Source organism: Meriones unguiculatus, chromosome 15 (assembly GCF_030254825.1).
Source record: "Meriones unguiculatus strain TT.TT164.6M chromosome 15, Bangor_MerUng_6.1, whole genome shotgun sequence".
In the NCBI taxonomy this organism is placed as follows: Eukaryota; Metazoa; Chordata; class Mammalia; order Rodentia; family Muridae; genus Meriones; species Meriones unguiculatus.
The window spans coordinates 6,664,804-6,681,132 of record NC_083362.1 but is presented as its reverse complement, the minus strand read 5'-3'; the positions used below and the strand labels follow the sequence as shown (position 1 = coordinate 6,681,132).

Sequence of the window (16,329 nt, the reverse complement as noted above, 5' to 3'; positions counted from 1 at the left end):
GTCGTCTGGAGGATGTTCGCTGCGGTTGGCTGTCTTGCAAGGGTGGGCAGGGGTCTCTTGAGGCTTAGAGGGGCAAGCAGTCCGGGGACGCCCACTGTGAATAGCCACAAACATCTTCCACGCACGTGGGGGTGCAGCAAAGCGGATCCCGTCTGCACCTAGAGCCCCGCGACGCCCCATGACCGGAAGTGCCCCCCTGTGGGCGCGGACAAGGCGGGGCCGGCGGGCGGCACTTCCGGTGCCCATGCGCCACCGCCTCCTCCGCCGTCGCGCAGCTCGCGGCCGTCACTTTGTGTAGTGCGGGGGGGTCCCCGGTGGTCACAGCCCCCCCACGAGTCCGTGTCTCGCTGCGGCTCGGCCGGGCCCGGGCGCGCGCGCGGTGAGTGGGGCGCGCGGACGCGGCAGGTGCGCGCGGGCGGGACGCGCTCGCGGGGGGCGGTGGCGGCGGCAAGGCTGCCGGTCTTGGGTGCCCGGGCGCTGGAGGCCTCGGGTGACCGTGGGGCGATCTCGGGGCTCCCGGACGGGTCCGTGGTGGGGTCGGAGCTGCAGCTGCACGAGCTGGATTTTCCAGGCCCCTTGATCACCCTCCCACCTGATACCGGCCTGGGCCTGCGCGGCACGTCCCCCTAGAGGGAGACTCCAGCGTGGGAGGGGGCGGGCCTGCGACGACAAGCACGGCACCTCTGGAAGGTGCCAGCGCCGCCCCCTCCAGCTCAGGGGCGGGACCTGGGCCGGGGCTGCCCCCGCCCCCTGAGAGACACCTTCCAAAGAAGGCTGTCACCACTCCTGCCCAACCGTGAGATGGATGCTAGGTAAACCCCCTAGAAGGAGGGAGAGGAGAGAAATACCTTGTCCTGGCGCCCCACAGCCGGCTTTGTGACATTGGGGGCCTTGGCCCAGCCTGTCTGATCTGTAAATGGAGGTTGAGTGGGCTGCTCTCTGCCAAGTCTGTTGCCCCCCGAGGTGGGTGGCGGAACTCATGCCTAGGGTTGGCGGAATCTAAGGTGCATGGTGTGGACACGAGGAGGGAAGGAGGAGGTGCAGGTACGAGCGAGGTTCAGCCCACTCGCTCAGCCTGGATGGATGGCATTGCCACTTAGTTTTGGTTAAGTAGCTACCGTCTTGGGGGGATAGCTGGCCTGGTTGAGGAGCCTCATAAGGGGGATCGAATGACCTCCAGGAGCAACCCTGGAGAGGAGGGGCTCCGGAAACTTGGCAGATGGTGCGGATTGTAGCTAACAGGGAAAGACGTTCTGGATAAAAAGTCCTGAAGTCAGTGGGGGCTGCTGAGCAGGAATGAAAGTAACTAGATACCAGCGTGCATGCGTGTACATGCACACACACAAACATGCTCCTTCACGTGGGTTCCCCTGGATTTGAGACTTGTCAGGCGTTCCTAACTTTTCAAACTTTACCACTCTTGTCTTTGCACACTCCCGGCTTATGGTCAGTGCCCCATCCATTCTGAATGTCTGCAGCGCTGTGCCCCGAGGCTCTGGACTTAACGGAAACACAGGTTGAAGTGACCTAGGGGTTCTGGCCGACGAAGCCATGAACTTGACTCTTGCTCTCTACTCTAGGAAGGGAGGTCAGGGAGAAGCCACCAGAAAGGCTTTCTGAGGACTGATTGGCCGAAGTTGGGGTGAGACTATCAGAGAGGCGGGAGCTCCCAGGGCCCTGACAGGCTTACCCCCGGTCAGACAGGTTTTCAGAACTTTTGCTCCGAATCCTGGATCAGGGCACCGGGAGCATCACGTGTTTCTTGGCTTCTGCCCTGTCTTCCCATGGACTGTTGACCTTAGAGGCTTTTAATGGCTTTTTTTTCCTCCTTGCTCTGCCCTGACAATAGGCAAGTTAAGGGAGGAAGCATTTGTTTTGGCTCACAGTTTAAAGGTACAGACCATCCCGGGGGGGGGGGGGAGACTTGGGCCACTGCTTGAGGCGGCTGCTCGCTTTGTGTCTGCAGTCAGGAAGCAGAGAGAGAGGCATGCTAGTGCTCAGCTTGTAGCTCTTTTTATGCCGGTCCATGGGGTGATACCATTCGGAGCGGATCCTCCCTTCTCAGTTAACCTAGCAAACCCCTCCCGGCCACCCCCGAGACAGCTCTCGGGATTCCAGATCCTGTCAGGTGTGCAGCAGTAACCATCACGGGGCTGGTCCAAGGACTCCCATTTGTTGTTTTGTTTTGAGACAGGGTTTCTCTGTGTAGCCCTGGCTCTCCTGGACTTGCTCTGTAGACCAGGCTGGCCTCGAACTCACAGAGCTCCGCCTGCCTCTGCACTGGGATTACAGCGTGCGCTCCTGCTCCTGGCACAGGGACTTGACTTTATCCGCTGTCCTCTTTGGGTACAGAGTCTCCCCATTGTTTCTGGGCCAGGTTTTGGTTTGAGGTTCCCTTTCTCCAGTCTGTGGTTGGCCTGTTGTGGAGAGACAGTTGAGCCCTGACACTGATGCAAAAAAACAAAAACATTAGCTATAGATCTTTGGGCTGTGTCTTCAGTAAGTACTGGAGCGACTGCTGTGTCAGGGGGAAGAAAGTGGGACTCTTCCTCATCCCTCAGTCGAATATTCTTCAGTAAAGAAAATGTGGGCGCTGCCTGGGAAGAGACACAGCCAGGGTGGGCTTCCTCTTCTTTTCTTACAATGTAGGCACACAGTTCTGTGTGGGTGCATGTGCGTGCAGGTACATACACTCAAGTGTGCACGTGGATGACAGGTCAGCATCAGCTGTCTTCCGTAGTCACTCTCCTCTATATTATTTGAGGCAGTGTCTCTCTGAACCCAGGGCTTCAGGCCACCTGCCAGCACCGCCCAGGGCTGGATTTACGGACAGACAGCTCTCCCGCTCTCCCCCACCCCCACAGCTGCTGGAGGACTGAACTCAGAATTACCTCCCAGCCGCAGCTTTCTTCTTTCCTTGGGTCCTTACAGATGAAAGTCTGGTGGGTCCTTACAGTTAAAGTCTGGCCCAGGGGAGTCTGAAGTTGCTGCCCAAGGTGGTAGGCAGGCAGTTTGTTCTGTGGGTGTCTGTGCTGAGCACGAATCTACAGCCTTAGGCCTGAGTAAGCAGAATCCTTCTCTAGGTCTGAGGTGGCTGGTGCTTGGGAACTCCCCCCCCCAACTCCCGTGTCCCCGAGTGCTGTCCAGGGCAGCATAAGGCAGTGTGTGCATACCCTTCAGGCATCTTCCAACACCAAAGAGCCCTGGAGGCCTGGGGTGCTTCTCTTGGGCCTAGCTTTGTAGCTTTGATCTTTGAGATGGGTGCTTCTGAGTCTAGCTCGAGACAGTCACAACAGGGGGCACTTCCGGACGTCAGGAGGCCCAGCCCGTGGGTATGGAGGGGTTGGCGCTGACAGCGATGCCAGGGAGTTCCAGCTGCTAAACTATGGGGCTTGTTTAGTTTTGTTTTGACCGCTCACTTCCGTTTACTTTCTCAGTGTGTGGAGCACGTCTGAGATTCCATGTGCATAGGTGTGTATGAGCATGTGTGGAGGCCCGAAGTCGGTGCTGGGGGTCTTAAATCGCTGTCTACCTTGTTTGTTTGTTTGTTTTCCCCTTTTCCTTTTGTTTTTGAGCCAGGGTCTATCACTGAACCTGGAACTCACTGAGTTGGCCACATTGCCTGGCCAGCAAGTCCCATGAAACCTCCTGTCTCTGCCTTCACAGTACTGGGATTACTGGCATGCACCTCCTGTCCAGTTTGTACTTTCTGGGGAACGAACTCTGGTCTTCGTGCGTGTGAAGGGAGCCCGTTACTGACTGAGCCACCTCCCCAGTACCAAAACCTAGATTTATTGTAAAAAAATGCACATGTAAGTGTTCTGTCTCCATGTATGTCTGTGGAGTACTTGCGTGCCTGGTGCCCACAGAGGGCCCAAAAGGAAATGGATTTCCTGAAACTGGAGTTACACGTGGCTGTGAGCTGCCATGTGGGATCCGGGGATTGGACCCGGGTCCTGTAACCACTAGCCAGTGCCCCTAACCACTGAGCCATTTCTCCAGCCCCCAGAGCGTAGGTTTTAAAGATGTCTGAACAGAGAGGGGAAGGGACACAGGTGAGCCAGCCTGAGCAGGCCGCTCATGTGTGTCCGTGGGAATATTGGTCACAACGGCCCGACTGTTCTCATGGCCCTGGGCGTCTTTACCTGCCACAGTCTGGTTTTAAGCATCCTGAGGCAATACTGTCCACTGAGGTGGCTCCAGCGTCTTGGTGTGGCCTGAAAGATCATTTCAGGATCTTTTTGGAACTCAGCATGCTGGGGCGGGGGTGGCTTGCTTTGCCTTGAAATACAGTCTTCAGATCTGAGACACAGGGCGGGTACTGGGGGACAGGATGGTGACAAGGAATGAAGTCGTGAAAACCACAGTGGGCCCGGGAGGTGCCGAGACAGCTGACGGACAGCCCTTGCTGCCAAGCCGCATGACCTGAGCTTGGTCCCTGAGGCCCTTGGGGTGGAAGGGGAGAACTGACCCCTGCAAATTGTCCCCCAATCTCTGTGTTTGCCATGACATGCACCCCCACTCCACAAATAAAAAAAAAAAAACACATACAACACAGAACTTCCCATCCTGGAGATTTACTGGGCTGGTTCTTTGTAGACACGGGACAGATTAGTGGCTGTAGGCCCCCCCCCCCCCACCCCTTCAGCCTGTGGCTCTAGGATCTAGGCCAGGTGTAACTGGACTGAGTCTGTGACGTCATTGGGGGGGTATGACCCTGTGACCCTCCAAGGCGTTGACATTCATCCATTCGTCATCTCTGATCCTTGACTTGAAGCAATGTCACCCTGCATGTCCCCTGTGAGCCAGACTCCATCTCCACGACTAGCTGAGATTTGCACAGCACCCCTGGAGTTGGGGAAGGATTGGCAGCAGTGTGATACGTGTTCATGGCCCTCCCTGTCTCTCCCTTGGCGCACAGGAAAGGGGCCTGAGAGCGTGCTGGCTAATGGGTGCTCTCCGCTCCCCTCTGCCCCCGCCACTCCCAAGAGGCGAAGCAAGGTGCTCTCCCAGCCCTGCAACCTTCCGAGCTGCGTAGTTGCCAGCCGTCTGCCGTTTCTCGGGCCTGCCCTGGTTCATGTGCGCTGACGGCCGGGTAAGCTGCTTCTCTTCGCTGTCTGTGTGGGACAGGCTGCCCTGCTAGGTGACACTCACCCATCAGTAAATGTGGACCCCCGGGGCTCTGTTGGCTGTACCCTGCGCTCCCTCGGGTCCTCGAGGGGACTGGGTTGAGAAAATGGGTGAGTCACCCAGGAACAGGTTACGGCTCACACTAGACACATGGCTACGTCGCGGAGGCTGGTGGGAGGGGCCTTCTAGGTGGTCTTGATGGGCGCACCCTGTCCAGTCACAGAGCCTGAGCTGGCAAAACTCAGGCCCCGCCTCAGCCCTTGTGGCCTCCCCTGCAAAGTGCCTTTGTTTCAGGCCCCACGGAGGCTCTCCCCGGACAATGGCTGCCCTTCACCGTACTCCAGACTCCCCGGCTACCCAGCTGGAGCCTGTGGAAGATGGGTCAGAATGTGATGCTGACCCTGAGGAGGAGGAGGAAAAGGGGCGAGAGGAGATGGAGGGGGAAGAAGGGCAGGAAGTGATAGGAGAGGAAGTGACCACACACGTTCAGGAGAAGGTGGCAGAGATGGCGGTGGAGGCCAACTCAGAGGACAGCAGTGATGATGGTGACGGTGATGATGTGGAGGAGGTGCTGGCATCGGAGCAGACTCTGAGCGCAGGGACCCAGGAGCGGCTCAGCAGTGGTGCCGATGCCGAGTCACCAGTTCTTCAAGGGAAAGGTAAGCACTGGGACTCCGCTGCTGCCAGGGGTGGGGTCCGTGGGAGGCTTTCGTCTGAGGTGTGGGCGCAGCCTGGAGCCCCGCCCTGCCGGCCAGCCCGATACCAGTCACTAAGCAGTCTCCCTCTCAGCCCTGCAGGCCGCCCGGGTGTCTCCCACAACTCAGGATGAGGATCTGGAGGAAGAGGAGGAGGAAGATGAGGAGCATTTCCTGACCCAGGTGAGCCACCCTGCAGATGCCACTCAGGGCGGTGCTCAGCCCTTCCCCAGTGTCCTCACACCCGAGGTCTGGAGCCTTCTGTGGGTGGTGGCTCTTGACTGAGGACAAGGCGCCAGGTTCCAGGCCCAGGGTTTTTGTGGTTCTGTTTTTCCCAGGTCCCTGTGCCTTCCCAGGCCATTCTGTTGTCCTGAGCATTCTGGCTGCCCCCACCCCACCCCCAAGTCAGGTTGGAGTCTTCTAGAATGACTCTCCTTGGGTCTGTTTCCCACTGTTAGGTCAGGCACTGGCGTCCATACTCAGCTGAGTTGGTAGCCAATGTATTTGCTGGGACCAGTCTGTGACATAGGAGGGGCCATGCTAGTGAGGGCCTCTGTTTTCATCTCTGGAGAGGACTCTGTCACTAGGTAAGAGGCCTGAGAGACTGCAGTACCATCTGGGCACATGTCACCCATCAATAGTGAGGTGCTGGGCTGCATCCGGGTGGTGTTTTCTGACCTAACTTCACGTGGGTGTTGGAGGCAGGGCATCCCTTCAGCCTGGCTCCTGGGGCTCTGCATCCCTCAGGGGTTGGTGACCTTCGAAGACGTGGCTGTGTACTTCTCGCTGGAGGAGTGGGAGAGGCTGGATGTGGACCAGCGGGACCTCTACCGGGAAGTAATGCAGGAGAACTATGGGATCCTGGTCTCCTTGGGTAAGGAAGGACCCTGAGCCAGTCAGCTGTGAGGGCTGAGGGCTTCGCTGGCAAAGGGAGTGCTTCTTGAGCACCAGGGTTCCGTCTCTGGCTGAGGGGGTCTGAACCAGGTGGACATATGCTATGAAGTTGTTGGTTCGCTCTGGCCTCTCGGCTGCGCAGCCCCAGAAGCCTCCAGGGAGGAGGAGAAAGGGTGGGGATCTCATCTTGCTGGGGAAGGTGTCTGGGGTGGGCGTGGAAAGGGAGGTGGGTACAGAAGACAGGGTATCCAGGGATGGACTGTAGGATGTCACAGAGCAGAGGCTGGGGGAGGGGTCAGAGAGCAGAGGACCTGTGTGTGGACAGGGAGAGCTTGGGGCCCATTGGGACAGCCACCCCTGCAGCTGCCATCTGTTCCTCTCCTGGTCAGGGTACCCAATCCCTAAGCCGGATCTGATCTTCCACCTTGAACAAGGAGAAGAACCTTGGGTCCCTGACAGCCCCCATCCCGAGGAGGGAGACATTGTCACTGGTGTCTACACGGGTGAGTCTTGTGTGTATGGGGAGGGGGTGTTCCTGCAGCATGATTGCTCAGAGTTGTGTCCAGCTTCAGCCTTTACCAAGAGCAGCTCTCCGCAGACCTGCTGCCTCTGCCTCCCTCACGCTGCCAATGCTGATGTTTGGGAGTGTGGAGTGGCTGGGAAGAGTCAGGCTGCTGCCCTTGCCCTCAGCTCCAAGTCCCCATGGTCCAGCTTCCCAGCTCTAAGTGCTAATATGTGTCCTTAGAGAACCGTGGGAGTCCGTGAGGTTATTTTTTCCCTTCATTTATAAATGAGAGGAGCTGGCAAGCTGGCCCAGAAACCTACCAGACTATTGGTGTGGCTTTCTACCCTCCAACTAACCAGTAACCTGGCTTCCCAACCCAGTTGCCATTTCTTCGTAAGGTGCCCCAGTCCCTTCACCACCTCTGGCGCTATCCAGCATATTTTCTTTGCAACAGTCTCACTGGTGTTTTCCTCCTCTGGGTGCCTTGCCCTGCTGGCTCGGGCTCTGCCTGTCCAACTCCCAGAACCCACTTCCCGCATGGTACTCAACCCGCAGATCGCAGCCTGAGCCTGCTGGGCTCCTCCTAGTCACGTGGAATATGCTGTGGCGACTTTGGGGTGATGGAGGCCCATGCCTGGGAGGCGTCCCTTTTGGGGGGGGTGCCCTCAGCCCAAGGTGGGACAGCTGGAGTTATCACAAATGTATATCAAAATGAAAAGACAAGCCGGGCATGGTGGCACACTCCTTTGATCCCAGCACTCAGGAGGCGGAGGCAGAGGCAGGTGGATCTCTGTGAGTTCCAGGCCAGCCTGGTCTACAAAGCAAATCAAGGACAGCCAAGGCTACACAGAGAAACTGTGAAGCTCACTGAGGGGCAGCAAGGAATCTAGCCTTTCAGATGAGGCCCAGGAGGAGGTAGGACCCAAGCGGGAGGGGTGTTCCATTCGTGGACACATTGAGAAAAAGCACTTAGAGAGAGCAGGACCCAAGCCAGTGCTGACCAGCCTCTTGAGTATAGGTTCAGAATGTGCCCTCATGCTCCATTCTCTTGAAGGGTCCAGGGGCAGAGTCTGGTCCTTTTCAGTGCAGGTGACACCAGGTGACACGTGACACCAAGCTGTGCACCTGGCTAGAGTTGGCAGCTCTTTTTGAGGACCGGTTAACAGGCCCTGTGTGGCAAGCCATAGTGTTGGCGCTGGTGGCCTGGCCCTGTCTGTAGAGCACCAGTTGGTACAGGGTCCAGGAGCATCTTTTAAAACAGAAGCTCTCAACCGTTCTGGCGCTGCGGCCCTTTAATACGTGTTGTGGTGAGTGTTGTGGTGACGCTCAGCCATAAAGTTATTGTCGTTGCTACTTCGTAACTGTAACTTTGCTGCTGTTGGGAATTGTAAACATCTGTGGTTTACATCTGTGAAAAGGTCATTTGATTCCCAATAGGTCATGACCCATGGGTTGAGAACCGATGTTTTAAAGCATTTTCTCTTAAGCCTGGTGTGGGCACATGTCTTTGAGCCCGGCACTCTGGAGACAAAGGCAGTTTGTTTGATGCCAGCCAGAGTTACCTAGTGACACCACGTGTGAGGTCAGACGACAACCTGGGGCATCACTTCTTAACTTCCACCTTGAGACAGGCAGTCTTTGCACCACTGCGTAGGTCCTGCTAGGTGGCTTGTGGGATTAGCCTCATGCTCCCATGCCTGGCTTTTCCCTGGTGCTAGGGATTTGAACTTGGGTTGTCATACGTGCATGGCGAACGCTTTACTCACTGAGCTATTTCCCTGGCCTCCCCATGGCATGTCTGATGTGCCGCATGACTGCCCAGGGGGATACAGATGTGATGGCAGGGTCAGCGAGAAGCCCTGAGGGCTTCCTTCTTCCCTCTGAGGCTGGTCAGCGGCTGCCTCCCTTCTTCTCTGCCTCCTGTTTATTCGTTCAGCCCAGCAGGACCAGCTGGGGACTGAGCGTGCCGAGTCTGACAGGACAGACCCTATCTCTAGGCTGGCCATCTGGACTTCTAAGTTAGTCTTGTAAGACAAGACTGTAATTTTCTCTCGTCTGCCCCTGTGTGTTGAGCTGTATGTGACGTGTGGACTCCTGGCCACGTTCCTTCACTCAGGTGTTGCCACCTTCAGAGTCCCACCCGCTCTTGAGGCTGTGCGCTAGGTATGCTAGTAACCCTGGCTTCCATCTTCAACCTCCCCTCCCGCAGCTCTCCCCTCCCGCTCATCCTCAGCCTCCATCCCAGGGCCCTTGGTCCGTATGAACATCCATTGGCTTGGAGAGACCACTGCCCGGGGCTTAGCCCTGCTTCCTGCCTGCAGGATGCCCCGGTGGCTGCTGCTCTCCGTGTCTGTGTGTGCCTGGCTGTTTGCTCTGACACAGATCCTTCCTGCCTCCTTTCCTAGCGCTTTATCTTCCAGCAGCTTCCAGAGCAGAACCTGGCCCTGTAGGGTCAGGCCCCGCTCGCTCTGCTGCAGGCTTCTGCCAGTTTTCCTATCTTGATATGCTGTGTGAGGTGTGCAGGTGTGCGCAGGGGCCAGAGGTCAACACAGGAGGCGGTTTCTCGCTGGGATCCTGGGCTTGATGACTAGGCTGGCTGGTCAGTGTGTGCCAGGATTCTGCCCATCTCTGCTTTCCCTATTTTGGGATCACAAGCACACACTTCCACTTCGGGCTTTTCATATGGGTCCTGGGAATTGAACTCAGGAGTTGGTACTTGTGTGGCAAGCGGTAGGACTCAGCCACGCCCCAGCCCCCTTTCTGAAAGTGAAGGATAGAAAGGAATTTCACACACAGAATTTGGACCAGCTGTGTAGTTTAATGGATGGAGATGTAGTCTAAAAGGCAGCAAGAATCCAATAACTAGCAAGTAATCGTGGAGTGGGGGCAGTCTGGAGCCCTCGTGTCATCCGTCAAAGTACAGACTGCCAGCCTGGGACAGTTGGCATCTGTCTGGGCAGCCCCAGCAACTCCCGGTTACCCAGCAATTCAGCCAATGACCACAGGAAAGGGAGATGACCGGGAGAGGTCGCTCAGCCAGGGGCAGTGCGTGTGCGCCCAAGGGCACCTTGGAGCAGCAGTTCTCAATTCTGTGGGTTGTGAGCTCTTTGGGGGTCACATACAGACCTCTGCATAGCACATACAGGGCAGCTGCAGTTCAGACGCCTCCCTGGCAGCCCTCTGTGAGATTGCCAACATCCGTAGACCTGGCATATCACTGTGGTATGCTCCCCCCCCCCCCCGGGGACTGTCCCCAGCAAGGGAAGGAACTCTCCCTGAGCGCATCTTCATTTGGAGGAGTTTGGGGTGGGTCAGAAAGGCAGGTACGGATCTTACTCCGTGGCCACCGGTAAAGACAAGTAGAGGGCGAGATGCTGAAGGACGGGCTTTACAGAGGCGGGTCCTCCATGCCGCGGACGTGGCTGGAACAGCCATGCTGGGTGCCTGGGCCTGAAGGGCCCCACGCTTCACCCCGGTGCCCTTTCCTGCCCACAGGAACCCGCTTGCTAAACTACCGCAGTGCAGCCTCCTATCCCCCACAGCCTGGCAAGTGGGGAACCCTGGCTTTCCCGTCCGGAGCTAGGGGAGGCCTTCAGCTTTCCTGCCTTGGAGCTGGCCAGTACTGGCTGCGGCATGCACCACCTCTAGCTTTACGGAAACGAGTCTGACCTAAGGATTCCAGGGCCTGGCTACCACGGAGGCTGAGCTCCCTGCCAGTCTCCTGTACTGTCTCCAACTGTCTTTTCACCTTCAGGAGCGTGGTTCTGGACCGATGACCTAGAAGACCACGAGGAGGAAGACGACGAGGACTTCCTTGCCGAGATGGCTGAGGAGGAGAACGAGCCCCCGGGGTTGTGGTCTGCCGCCTATGGCGTGGGGGACGTGCCCGGGACTTGGGGCCCCGACGACTCAGACGCCACACAGACCCCAGAGGTTTGGGGTCTCCCGGCCAACCCGGCCAGCCTCGGCCTCCTGGCGGAGGAGATGCAAGCGAAACACTTCCTGCCCGGGCGGGAGCGCGGGGACGGTTTCCTGGCGCCCTGGGCATTTCCCGCGGTGGCTGTCCCCCTCGGACGCCCCGAGACCACGTGTGACGTGTGCGGCAAAGTGTTCCCGCACCGTTCGCGCCTGGCCAAGCACCAGCGCTACCACGCGGCCGTCAAGCCCTTCGGCTGCGAGGAGTGCGGCAAGGGCTTCGTGTACCGCTCGCACCTGGCCATCCACCGGCGCACACACACCGGCGAGAAGCCCTTCCCGTGCCCGGACTGCGGCAAGCGCTTCGTCTACAAGTCGCACCTGGTCACGCACCGGCGCATCCACACGGGCGAGCGGCCCTACCGCTGCGCCTTCTGCGGCGCGGGCTTCGGCCGGCGCTCCTACCTGGTGACGCACCAGCGCACGCACACGGGCGAGCGGCCCTACCCGTGCGCGCACTGCGGCCGCAGCTTCAGCCAGAGCTCGGCGCTCGCCCGCCACCAGGCCGTGCACGCCGCCGCGCGCCCGCACGGCTGCCCGGACTGCGGCCGGGCCTTCCGCCTGCGCGCCGACTTCCAGCGGCACCGGCGCGGCGGCGGCTGCGCGAAGGCCGGCGGGGGCGCGCCCCCCGAGGCGGGGGTGCCGGGGCCCCCGGAGCCGGAGGCCGGGCCCCCGGAGCCTGGAGAGCCCGGGGCCGGCGAGCCCGACGGACGCCCCGAGGCCGAAGCCGGAGAGCACCAGGAGGAGGAGGTGGTGGCGGCGGAGACGACTGTCCCCGACAGCGAGAAGGAGCCGGAGGCGGACGGGCGGCCCCGGGAGCTGGGCAACGGCCTGGCGGAGGGCGGGGGCCCGCACCCGCTCGGCTTCCCCTTCCCCGTGCACCCCAAGTCCTGGCTGCATCCGGACGCTTTCCCCATTCTGGGCTTCCCCGAGTTCTCTGGACGGCTGCAGGCCGACGGGCGCCTCCTGGCGCGCGCCCTGGGCGCCCCGCTGTCCCTGGAGGGCGCGGGCCCGGGGGGCGGGCCGGACGGCGGCCTCCGGGCCTTGGCGCCCGCCGCCGGCTCGCTGCTGGCGGGGCCCGCGCCCGGCGCGCTGGCGGAGGAGGAGAGCCCGTGGATCTGCTCCGACTGCGGCAAGACGTTCGGGCGGCGCGCGGCGCTCGCCAAGCACCAACGCTACCACGCGGGCGAGCGGCCGCACCGCTGCGCCGACTGCGGCAAGAGCTTCGTGTACGGCTCGCACCTGGCGCGCCACCGGCGCACCCACACGGGCGAGCGGCCCTTCCCGTGCCCGGAGTGCGGCGCCCGCTTCGCCCGCGGCTCGCACCTGGCGGCGCACGTGCGCGGCCACACGGGCGAGAAGCCGTTCGTGTGCGGCGTGTGCGGGGCGGGCTTCAGCCGGCGCGCGCACCTCACAGCGCACGGGCGCGCGCACACAGGCGAGCGGCCCTACGCTTGCGGCGAGTGCGGCCGGCGCTTCGGCCAGAGCGCGGCGCTCACGCGGCACCAGTGGGCACACGCCGAGGAGAAGCCGCACCGCTGCCCGGACTGCGGCAAGGGCTTCGGCCACAGCTCGGACTTCAAGCGCCACCGGCGCACGCACACGGGCGAGAAGCCGTTTCGCTGCGCCGACTGCGGCCGCGGCTTCGCGCAGCGCTCCAACCTGGCCAAGCACCGGCGCGGCCACACGGGCGAACGGCCCTTCCCCTGCCCCGAGTGCGGCAAGCGCTTCTCGCAGCGCTCGGTGCTCGTCACGCACCAGCGCACGCACACGGGCGAGCGGCCCTACGCCTGCGCCAGCTGCGGCCGCCGCTTCTCGCAGAGCTCGCACCTGCTCACGCACATGAAGACGCACCGCGGCCCGGGCGGCGCGCAGGCCCGGGGCGCCCCCGCCGAGGCCGCGCCGCCCGCTGGGGCCGCACCGCCGCCCCCGCCCCCGCCGCCGGGCGCGGGCCCCGGGACGCTGCTGGAGTTCGCGGGCGGGACCAGCTTCGGCTCCGAGCCCGCCGCCTCCGCCGGGCCCTCGGGCGCCTTCGAGGGCCGCGTCCTGTGAGGCCCGGGGGAGTGCGCGGCGCCCCGGCTCCGCGGAGCCTGGGGATTCCCAGGGTCGGGTGTCCCGGGTCCCTCGCCCCTCGCTGCAGCTCTCGCTTGGGCGCGCGCGGGCCATTGCGCGAAGCCGACCCATCCCTGGCTCCGCGCTGCAGGGATGGCGGGCGAGGCCAGTTAGCTCCTCACGGATCCGGGTGTGGAGCCCGCCGTCGGGAGTCGCTCGCCCGGCTCTGACGAACCCGGGCTTCTTGGAGGGCGTGGCCTCTTCCCGTTCTCCTGGGAGATTCGGGAACCGTCTTCTGGTCACTTGAGCGTGTCCAGTGAGTTTTCAGAACCTAGTTCGTGGTAGGCAGCAGCCTCAGTAGGTTTCGGGGGGATGGAGGTTCGAGCAGGGAAAGCTTTTGTTCTGTCGGCTGTTGGTATTTATTTCCATCTCTTCCACGGCCTGAAGAGTGTGGGGAGGACTTGAAAAGGCAAGACACTATACGGGTAGCCAGGCCCTGGGGTTGGAAGCCTTATCTTTGGAAATCCTCACTCCAACCCTCTAAACAACAGGTCTGTCCAGCACTGGCCACAAGGTGGGTTTCGGTGTCGGCATCCCCTCTAAGCTGGTTGGGTCTCTAGTGGCTGCGGTGGCACACACGGGCACCTTTGGGGTGCGTGGGGCGGGCTGCTGCAGACGTGGTCCCCAGACTTGAGTCTCCCAGCAGAGCCCTGCCCCGGAGCAGGTGCCTGCGGAGCCCCGTGCTCCGCCAGCCTTTCACGGCTCTGGGGTGGGGTCCGGGAGCCTTCCCCTCGCCTATAAGAACGGCCCTACATCCTCTGCAAGCCTTCTCCTGCTTCTGTAACCACCCTACGTCAAGAAGCAGGTGTTTCTGCCACCGGCCGGTCCGTGGCTCTCAGAGGGGTTGGAGGCTCGCACAGTGCTTTCCACATACGGAGTTCTGTGGACCCGAGCCCACAGCGCCTTACTATGCAAGGCCCTCTCCTGGAGGATAACCAACTCCAGCCTGGACCAATGGCGTCTGAGGTGCGGCTCACACAAGCTCCGCCCACACTCCAGGAATCATGGGCCAATGTGGCTCGGGGCTAGAGACGTGAGCTTTCCGCCCGCCTGCATTTCCTTTTAGTCCTAGATCCTTTCTTGTAGTATAGTCACGCCCTTGGGGCCCAAGAGCTACCGGGCAGGCTGCAAGGTGCTGGGTGGGCAGACCATGGGTGGGAGGAGAGCCTGGGTGGTGATGGGCAGAGCTTAGCCTGGCCAGGTGAGGTGGAGTGCGAGGAAGACCGGGGTCGGATTGCTCAGCAGTAGCCTCTCTGTCCCATCTCTTTTTCTCTTTCGTTGTCTTCTGGGACGTGAGCTTCAGAACAAGCCAGGGCAGGGTGGGCTGAGAGGGTGCTGTCCCCATCCCTCCTAGTCCGCAGCCGTTTCCGCCCCGCCCCCTCCGCTGTGGGCAGGAGGACCTAGCTTTAATAAAGATGGAGAAACGAGCTTTGGGACTGGACTCTGCTTTCATCATTGCTGCCCGCCAGGGATGCTCACTCGGCAAGGCGCATCTCCCTTTGGACATTTTCCCTCCTCCTGCGAAACCAGGATCGTTTCTGGCATGACTCGTCACTCACTTGACCTGTGCCCACATCCGCCTGCGGGGATTCCTCCCACTGCCACGGATTCGGGACGATTCAGGTTCTGACCGTGTTGGGGATTATTTTGGCCAGCCGTTCAGGTTGGAGCCTTGTCTCTTTCTCCCAGTGCAGACCCATACCTTGGCCTTTTCTCCAGCCCAGTGATACGTGGCTCACCTACTCCAAATCCACAAAGGCATGGCCACCCCGGAGTTCCCAAACGACTCCCCTTAAGCTGGCTTTTCGTACTCGTCTCCATGATCTGATCTTCCCCCAATACGTTTGAGAAGACATGCAGACATGGTTTGTGGCACCGGGATAAAGGGAATGAGTGTCTCCCTTAAAACGGCCAACAGGCGGGCGGGGATGCGGCTTGGTACGGTGTTCTCAGTTTACGAGCTCCGTAAGCAAGGCGTAGCGGTGCACACGTGGCATTTGGAAGGCTGACCAGGAGGATCAGGAGTTCATTATCATTTCCAGCTCCACGAGTTTGAGGCCAGCCTGGGCTACCTAGAAACCCCACCTCAAAAAAACAAAACAAAAAGCCAAGCCAAACAAACAAAACCCAGACTTTAAAGAGGCAGATGCTTTGTAAGACAAAGATAGATGGCCACTCAGATCTTCCTCTGCTGAGAAAGGCCAAGCAGTTCCCAGATAAAGTTTACCATGGACTATGCAGCTGGAGAATATGCTGATTAGAGAGAGAGAGAGAAAAAAAAGCTCATTACCAGGGAGGGTGAGGCCCAGTGACCTCTGAAATGTGACCAACTGAAGGTGACATTTGGAGGAGCACTGTGCCTGGAGAGCCCCCCCTCTCCCTAACTCCAACTTCATTCCTTCGCCCTTACTTTTTCAGCCTTTCTGTAGTTTTTCACTTCATCTCTTTAGACTCTGCCTTCTCAATATCTCCTCTGCTTACTTAATAGTTTTACATTTTTAGCGATATCAAATTTTACCTTCCCTGTTCATTATTTTTCTCCAGAGCATAAGTTCGGTATGAATTATAAAACCTAACAGCATGAAAGCGACACATTCACCTTCATCTCCCTGCCAGGACTCACCCCATCCAGCACCCAGGCTCCTGGGCACATGCCCGCGTCTATACGGAAATGGAACATGCTTTTGATACTGTTCAGCAACTTGCTTTTTTCCACCTCATTGTTCATGGTGACGCATGCCTGTTTCCTAATGCTTGAGACAGTGGCAGGAAAAGCTCAAGTTCTAAGCTCCGGAGAAGCAGGGGAAATGCACTGGGTTGCAGTCTCAAAAACAGGAGGCTGCAGTAGTTAAGAGCACCGGCTGCCCTTCAGAGGACCTGAGCACGTGGCAGCTCACAACTGTCTGCAACTCCAGACCCAGGGGGTGTGACATCCTCTCGGCCTCTGAAGGCATGGGGACTGTACGAGGCACACAGACATCCAGTCAGAACACCCATACAAGCAAATAAGAGCAGCAG

General features: G+C 59.8%; 1 protein-coding gene across 1 annotated transcript; it reads left to right on the top strand.

The window, feature by feature from the left end:
• The first annotated feature begins 240 nt into the window (after positions 1-240).
• Znf316 (zinc finger protein 316) lies at positions 241-13,399 on the top strand. Its single transcript, XM_021652965.2, has 7 exons — positions 241-379; positions 4,922-5,095; positions 5,425-5,789; positions 5,920-6,008; positions 6,573-6,699; positions 7,109-7,222; positions 10,979-13,399. Exons 3-7 carry the CDS (start codon positions 5,450-5,452, stop codon positions 13,249-13,251), a joined length of 2,943 nt encoding a protein of 980 aa, XP_021508640.1. The 5' UTR covers positions 241-379; positions 4,922-5,095; positions 5,425-5,449; the 3' UTR covers positions 13,252-13,399.
• Positions 13,400-16,329: the final 2,930 nt, after the last annotated feature.